The sequence below is a fragment of the Rhinopithecus bieti genome, unplaced genomic scaffold (assembly GCF_001698545.2).
Source record: "Rhinopithecus bieti isolate Rb0 unplaced genomic scaffold, ASM169854v2 scaffold_27038, whole genome shotgun sequence".
NCBI lineage: Eukaryota > Metazoa > Chordata > Mammalia > Primates > Cercopithecidae > Rhinopithecus > Rhinopithecus bieti.
In genome coordinates, this window is record NW_016812221.1 from 454,663 (window position 1) to 461,807 (window position 7,145).

The following is a 7,145-nucleotide window of genomic DNA, read 5'->3' on the forward strand; positions in this document are numbered from 1 at the left end:
GTGCTTAGACCCCAGCCACAGGGGGACACATCCCAGCTGCCACAGCCGCGCCTGCAGGTGCTTAGACCCCAACCACGTGGGGCCCGTCCCAGCTGCCATGGCCATGCCTGCACATGTTTAGACCCCGACCACGTGGGGCCCGTCCCAGCTCCCACGGCCGCGCCTGCACGTGCTTAGACCCCAGCCACAGGGGGACACATCCCAGCTGCCACAGCCGCGCCTGCAGGTGCTTACCAGACATGGTGGCTTTATCTCGGCAGGAGGCTTCCCTTTCTCCTGTTTCTTGTTGAGCCTTTTTGCCTATTTCCTGCTGTGTGAGATATTCTTCTAGTCTTTGCAGGCCTTCCTGGGAAGACAGATCAACAAAACAGCCCAGAAATTCCCAGTATTCAACCCAGGGATACCCCAGCTCATGAGCTAGCTCTCTGTAAGAAATAAAACACAATTAACCAGTTACGACACCAGAAAAAATACTCAGAACTACACAGAAAAAGCCACTAAAGCTTCAAGTACCAGAGCAATGTCTGCAATCATGGCTATAATTTTACTTTATCCTTAATTGGCGGCTAAAATCACACTTTGCATTTTCTGAAACTGCACTCCTCCTCACAGAGTAAGCAGGACCTGGCATAGCTCTCATGAGCTGTGAACCAGCCGCGAGAAGGAAGGAGGCCTCAGCCCGACAGACCCTCACGCCAGCAACCCAGGTCACGCAGTTCAACTCCCACAGACAGACATGTTCATGATCATGGAACAGCCCTGTGAACTTGCCCATGGTTCTAGTCATGGCCAGGCACACAAAAGCCTAGAGGTCCTTTCTGGGTTCCACTTGTACGCCTGACAACGGGCACGTATTTTGCAAAAATATTCTAAACAATACCACAAAGCTTTATTTGATTACAACATAATTTAGCTTTGTGGCTCTGGACTTCTTTTCCCCAAGGAATCCATACCATTATGCGGTACCTTCTATAAAATATTAAGGCTCCTTAGAAACATGTCCCAGAATCAATAAAGAATTCCAACTAGAAAAGGAAAGAAGGCACTGCAGACATCCCCCAGGTGTGGGATGGAACTGGCTTAAGCTAGAATTCTGCAACAAAAACTGCAGCGTGTCCAACATCCACAAGGAATTAGACCTTCATGAAAAGAACCAAGTCTCCCAGTAAAGGCTTCCTGGGAATTGGTACTTAGAAGCTGTGATTTGATTTTCCGGCATTAATGAAAACATGACCAACTGCGTGCCCCACGGTGCCGCGGCCCAGCCTTTCAGTACCTTCCCACTCTCTCAAAGCCTCTTTCCGGGTCCGACTTCTTGACGTGGTGAAGGAAGCCTGCTTTCTCTCGAGGTGGAGTTTTCCAGAGTTTGCGAAAATCTTCTGCCTATGAAGAAAAAAAAATGTATTGAGCCGTGCCAGGCACCACGCCCCTCAGCCGCGGAAACCTGAAGAACCATTTGAGCCGTGCCAGGCACCGTGCCCCTCAGCTGGGGAAATCGCAGCAGCTGCCTGTCTCCTGACGCCCCTCCTCCTCTCCCCTTCACTAGCAGATCCCTGGGCCACACGCCCACCTGTGGCATGGCTGAGTGGCCGCATGGCTGCACTCTGACCTGGGGGAGGGGAGGCGATCTCCTTTCTTGCAGCCCAGTCTGGGCTGTGAGGTTCAGAACCAGGAGGGCCCGAGCATGAGGCCTCACCGTGAGAAGACGGCTAGACGGCTTGGAGCTGCCACACCAACACACATCTAACACTGCTCCCATCGCAGGAGAAGAAACCAGCGTTGATCTTTCTTAGTCATTCTTCCTAGGGCTTTATGCTTTATGGATCTGACCTAATCCTACCTGATACCACCTAATTTTGGAGCCATTTTCTTTTTTTTTCTTTTGAGACAGAGTCTCGCTCTGTCGCCCAGGCTGGAGGGCAGTGGCATGATCTTGGCTCACTGCAAGCTCTGCCTCCCAGGTTCATGCCATTCTCATGCCTCAGCCTCCGAGTAGCTGGGACTACAGGCACCGCCACCACGCCCGGCTAATGTTTTGTATTTTTAGTAGAAATGGGGTTTCACCGTGTTAGCCAGGATGGTCTCCATCTCCTGACCTCGTGATGTGCCCACCTCAGCCTCCCAAAGTGCTGGGACTATAGGTGTGAGCCACCGCGCCCGGCCTGGAGCCATTTTCATCATAACTTATTTAGAAAGTTTTCAGCACAGGATTATATGTACAAGTCAGTATGTGAAATATTTCAATAGCAGAAAGAATTGTCAATTATAAATAAAAAAACATGTACAACTTTTGGCCCACCAACACCATCATCAAGGATTTCTCTGAACATCGGGGATGAGTAGAACCCAGGGGCTGAGGCTTCCAGGGTTCTGAAAGGGACTGGCCTGCATTCCGTCTGAGAGGAAGCCAGTGGGGGCTGCAGCCGTGGGGAAACGTGGTCAGGTGGACGTGCAGATGGAGCTTTCCTAGTCACAATGGGCAGCCTTGCTACACCATCAAGGTGCCCTGAGATGGGCTGTTGACACAGAAAGAACAGGGTGACGCGCGCACAGAACGCGGCTGGCCCAGGGAAGGTCTGCTTTGTCGAGACGTGTGGCTCCCAGCACATCAGCCCTGGTGAGCAAGCCACAGAGCCAAGAACACACATTTCTCTGGCAAATGTTCTCATCACCAACTCACTGGTGGATGGTTTGAGATGAGGACAACCCTGGGGCTCCACAGGACATGGCCCCTGAGACTATGCACAAGGCAACAGGCTGGAACACTCAGAACTGCAGTATAGGGACAGCCAGGCACCACTTCCAGAAGCTTCTACAGCAGCTCACCTTGGCCGGACTCAGGGGCCCCGTGAAGGCCCTCAGGGTCAGCACCGGGTCTCTGGGGCTGCCTCCATAGCGGCTGACGTGAGAGGCCTCAGCCGTCTGGTCTGGGGACCACAGCTCCCCAATGACTGGAGAAGAAGTGTCTTCTGCTCTCAGGAGAGGCACATAGTAGTGACCTGAGGGAAGAGACAAGCACTGGCTGCAGGCTTCCGCCCCTTCCGCAGGTCAGGTCTGGGTGATCAGCATGGGGATCACACAAGCCCTTGCCAAGGCCTCTGCAAATGGATCCAACGGACAGGGCAGAGGCTGGTTTGCGCCAGAGCTCCCTTCACTTAATGCAAATGGATGCAATGGAAACAAAGTCACACGAGGTCTCAGAGCTCACTTCACTTAACCAGCCTCACTTTCCTCCACTGCTACAAGAAAGAAAAGAAAAGGAAGCCCCTGGTAGTTAAAGGACCGAGGGGTCAGACCTGAGTGAATAAGATTAGTACACAGTAGGCATTTAATACATTTTAAAAATAAGTTGTATTTCATTCCAGCCAGGTGCGGTGGTTCACACCTGTAATCCCACCACTTTGGGAGGCTGAGGTGCACGGATCACTCGAGGTCAGGAGTTCAAGACCAGCCTGGCCAACATGATGAAACCCCATCTCTACTAAAAATACAAAAATTAGCTGGGTGTGGTGACACACGCCTGTAATCCCAGCTACTCAGGAGGCTGAGACAGGAGAATCACTTGAACTCAGGAGGTGGAAGTTGCAGTGAGCCGAGATCATGCCACTGCACGCCAGCCTGAGCAACAGAGTGAGAATCTGTTTCAAGAAACAAAAAAAAGTTTTATTTTATTCCTTCTCTTTTTTCCCCTCTTAGTTTCAGACAGTCTCACTCTGTCACCTGGGCAGGAGTGCTGTGGTGCGGTCATGGCTCATGCAGCCTCCAACTCCCAGGCTCAAGTGATCCTCCCACCTCAGACTCGAGTGGCTGGGACCGCAGGCGCCACCACACCTGGCTAATTCTTTACTTTTTGTAGAGATGGGGTCTTGCTCTGTTGCCCAGGCTGGTCTCGAATGCCTGGATGCAAGAAATCATCCCACCTCCACCTCCAAAAGTTCTGGGATTACAGGTGTGGGCCGCCGTGCCCGGCCTCCTCGCCTCTCAGTCCTGCCTCTGTTCTAGTTTACAGTTTGCATCACTGAATACGCATCTCTCAACAGATCTGGCATCACATGGCACTTGGATGTGAAGTATGGAAAGCACAAGGAAAAGTAGTGTCCTCAGGTCCCATGGGACAGTGCAGTAAAGTCACACAGGATAGTGTCATGAGGTTCTGTAGGTTGCATGGAGGCCACACACCACCTCGTCCTGCTTTCAAACACAGCCCCTGGAGACCCAGACTCAAGAGGCTTCCTTTACAGTCAGTCACGCTGCTAAGGAACGCCTAGGAATTTCTTATGTTAAAGGCTTTATTTATAGTTTTTTTTTTTTTTTTTTTGGGAGATGGAGTCTCGCTTTGTCACCCAGGCTGGGGTGCAGTGGCTGGATCTCGGCTCACTGCAAGCTCCGCCTCGCTGGTTCACGCCATTCTCCTGCCTCAGCCTCCCGAGCAGCTGGGACTACAGGCTCCCGCCACCTCGCCCGGGTAATTTTTTTTTATTTTTAGTAGAGACGGGGTTTCACCGTGTTAGCCAGGATGGTCTCGATCTCCTGACCTCGTGATCCACCCGCCTCAGCCTCTCAAAGTGCTGGGATTACAGGCATGAGCCACTGCGCCCGGCGCTTATCATAGTTTTTATGCTTTTAATTTTTTTCTAATTGTAAAAGTGCTGTATGCCCATCAATGGTCGACTGGATAAAGAAAATGTGGTACATATCGACCATGGGATATTAAGAACAAGATCATGTCCTCTGCAGCCACATGGATGGAGCTGGAGCCGTGACCCTAAGGGAACTGATACAGGCAACAAAACCAAACACAGTTCTCGCTTATGAGAGGAAGCCAAACGCTGAGCACACATGGACGCAAAGAAGGAACAGTCAGCAGGGCCTGCTTGAGGGTGGAGGGAGGGAGGAGGAGGGATAGGATCGAACCTACACTGATCACCTGGTGAAATAATCCACCCCCTACACCCCGGTGACGTGCAAGTTACCGCTATAACAAACCTGCATGTGTACCCCGAACCTAAAATGGAAGTTAAGAAAAAGTACGGTAATTTCTATTCAAGAGTACTGAAGGTACTGAAGAATTTCCACTCAAGAGTACTAATTTTCCATACCGAAAATCAGGGTAACTCAAATACTCTATCTTACATTTTAATATCTTATATTTGGATGCATCAGATGTACGCTGGCATTTTACAGGTAATGGCAGTTTTTTCCCCCTTTTAGTGGTACATGAAAAGAAAACACAGTATATACAGTATACGGTGCATGGTAAGTATACGGTAGAATTTACCTATAATTTACTCATAAAATACTAATATTTACTTTTTTGGCATATTGATTTGAGTCCCTTTTAACAATTTCTATCTACAGATGGAACTCACGGTCTCTGGATGGTTTTGTGCCTGGCTTTCTGATCCTATTTGTCCCCCATAACACTTTAGAGCCCCTCCTCATCTTCACACAAGCGTGGGTCTGAGTGGCGGGAAGGGTGGGATGCAGGACGCAGCCAGCCCTGCAGCAGGCTCTGTGGCATGTGAGGCTAGTGACCGAGGCCCCAGCGTGACCACAGATGCTGACCATGCCTGGGCTTCTCACGATTCTGAGAAGGACCAGGAAGGAGGTACAGGCACTCTGGAGGTGCTGTGGAGCTCAACCCACAGGAACATGGATCTCACAGTGCTGCCTTCTCCTCAGCAAACAGCTGCTGGGGCAGATCTTAGAGGCAATAGTGTTTTACTGTCACACATAGGCAAGGACCTCTCGGACAGAAGTGCTTCCTCAATACCATCGTGAAGCAATGCCTAATGTCAGGGTTGCAAAGCATTTCTGACAGTGTGGTCTGAAAATCCAGAGCAGACTCTCAGTTCTTCAGGATGTTCTGGCAACACAGCCGTGTGTTCCAAGGGCCTCCAAAGGTTCCAGCTGGGCCTCTGGAGCGAGGCCTCAATGGCCCTGAGGAGGAACTCTCACCGCTAGCAGCATGCAGGATTCATCTCCTGTGCACAGATACACACACTGAAGAAGTATAATTAACAAATTGTACTTAGGATGGGAAGAGATCAGGGGACAAGCAGAGGCTCTTGATACCTTAGAGTGGGATGGGTAAACTTCCATACAAGGTCAGACAGTAAATAATGAGGCTCAGTGGGCCACAAGTCACTGTGTGCTGGGAAAGAACCTGGACAGTGTACAAACGGTGGTCATAGCTTTGTGCCAATAAAAATTTTTTTTTTTTTTTTTTTTTTTTGAGACGGAGTCTCGCTCTGTCGCCCAGGCTGGAGTGCAGTGGCTGGATCTCAGCTCACTGCAAGCTCCGCCTCCTGGGTTCACGCCATTCTCCTGCCTCAGCCTCCCGAGTAGCTGGGACTACAGGTGCCCGCCACCTCGCCCGGCTAGTTTTTTGTACTTTTTAGTAGAGACGGGGTTTCACCGTGTTAGCCAGGATGGTCTCGATCTCCTGACCTTATGATCCGCCCGCCTCGGTCTCCCAAAGTGCTGGGATTACAGGCTTGAGCCACCGCGCCCAACCACCAATAAAATTTTATTTTTAAAAGCAGTCATTTGCGGACCCTGCTTTAAATGGAGACAGAGTTTTAGATAGGAATGGAATCCGAGACAGAGAAAAGCAGGCAGGAGGGCAAAAGGACCTCAGCGTCTGCTTCAGTCTCACCAGCAAGCAGAAGCTCCAGACTTCGAGCTAAGACAGCAAAGAAGAGGTGCTTCTAGATGTGTCATCTTCCAAAATTCACGAAAATAGAGGAAGATGGCAGGGAAAAGCCATCTCTGAAACCAGCCATTTTCACACGCCTGGCACCTACAAACTGTGAGGCACAGGGGCCAACAACTGGAAGCTGCTGACTACAGGAGGGCGGTCCAGAAAGTAAAGCCTCTCTCCCAGAGGCGAGTGGGGAGGGAACATCCCAGAGCCAAGGCAGGAGCCGTGCTGGATGTGCACCAGGAGGTGCAGGAGGAGGAAGGCCGCGGCTTCGCAATCAAAGGAGTGACAGGGCAACCCCAGGGACAACCCCCACCCGAACGCAGGCAGAGGGTGACGGGGCGACCCCAGGGACGACCCCCACCCCAACACAGGCAGAGTGTGACGGGGCGACCCCAGGGAGTGACCCCAGGGACGACCCCACCCCAACACAGGCAGAGGG

General features: G+C 51.3%; 1 protein-coding gene across 7 annotated transcripts in view; it reads right to left on the reverse strand.

The window, feature by feature from the left end:
• Window positions 1-7,145, reverse strand: part of ANKLE2 (ankyrin repeat and LEM domain containing 2) — a 40,372-nt gene that overhangs the window by 6,753 nt on the left and 26,474 nt on the right. For all 7 annotated transcript variants that reach the window (XR_001889867.1, XM_017895676.1, XM_017895677.1 and 4 more), the window contains exons 8-10: window positions 2,827-2,999; window positions 1,277-1,383; window positions 235-425 (exon numbers count right to left, since the gene is read on the reverse strand). Coding sequence is in view for 6 of the 7 variants with exons in the window: in XM_017895676.1 (XP_017751165.1) it covers window positions 235-425; window positions 1,277-1,383; window positions 2,827-2,999 (471 nt within the window). In the remaining variant the exon portion in view is untranslated. The remainder of the gene's footprint in view (window positions 1-234; window positions 426-1,276; window positions 1,384-2,826; window positions 3,000-7,145) is intronic.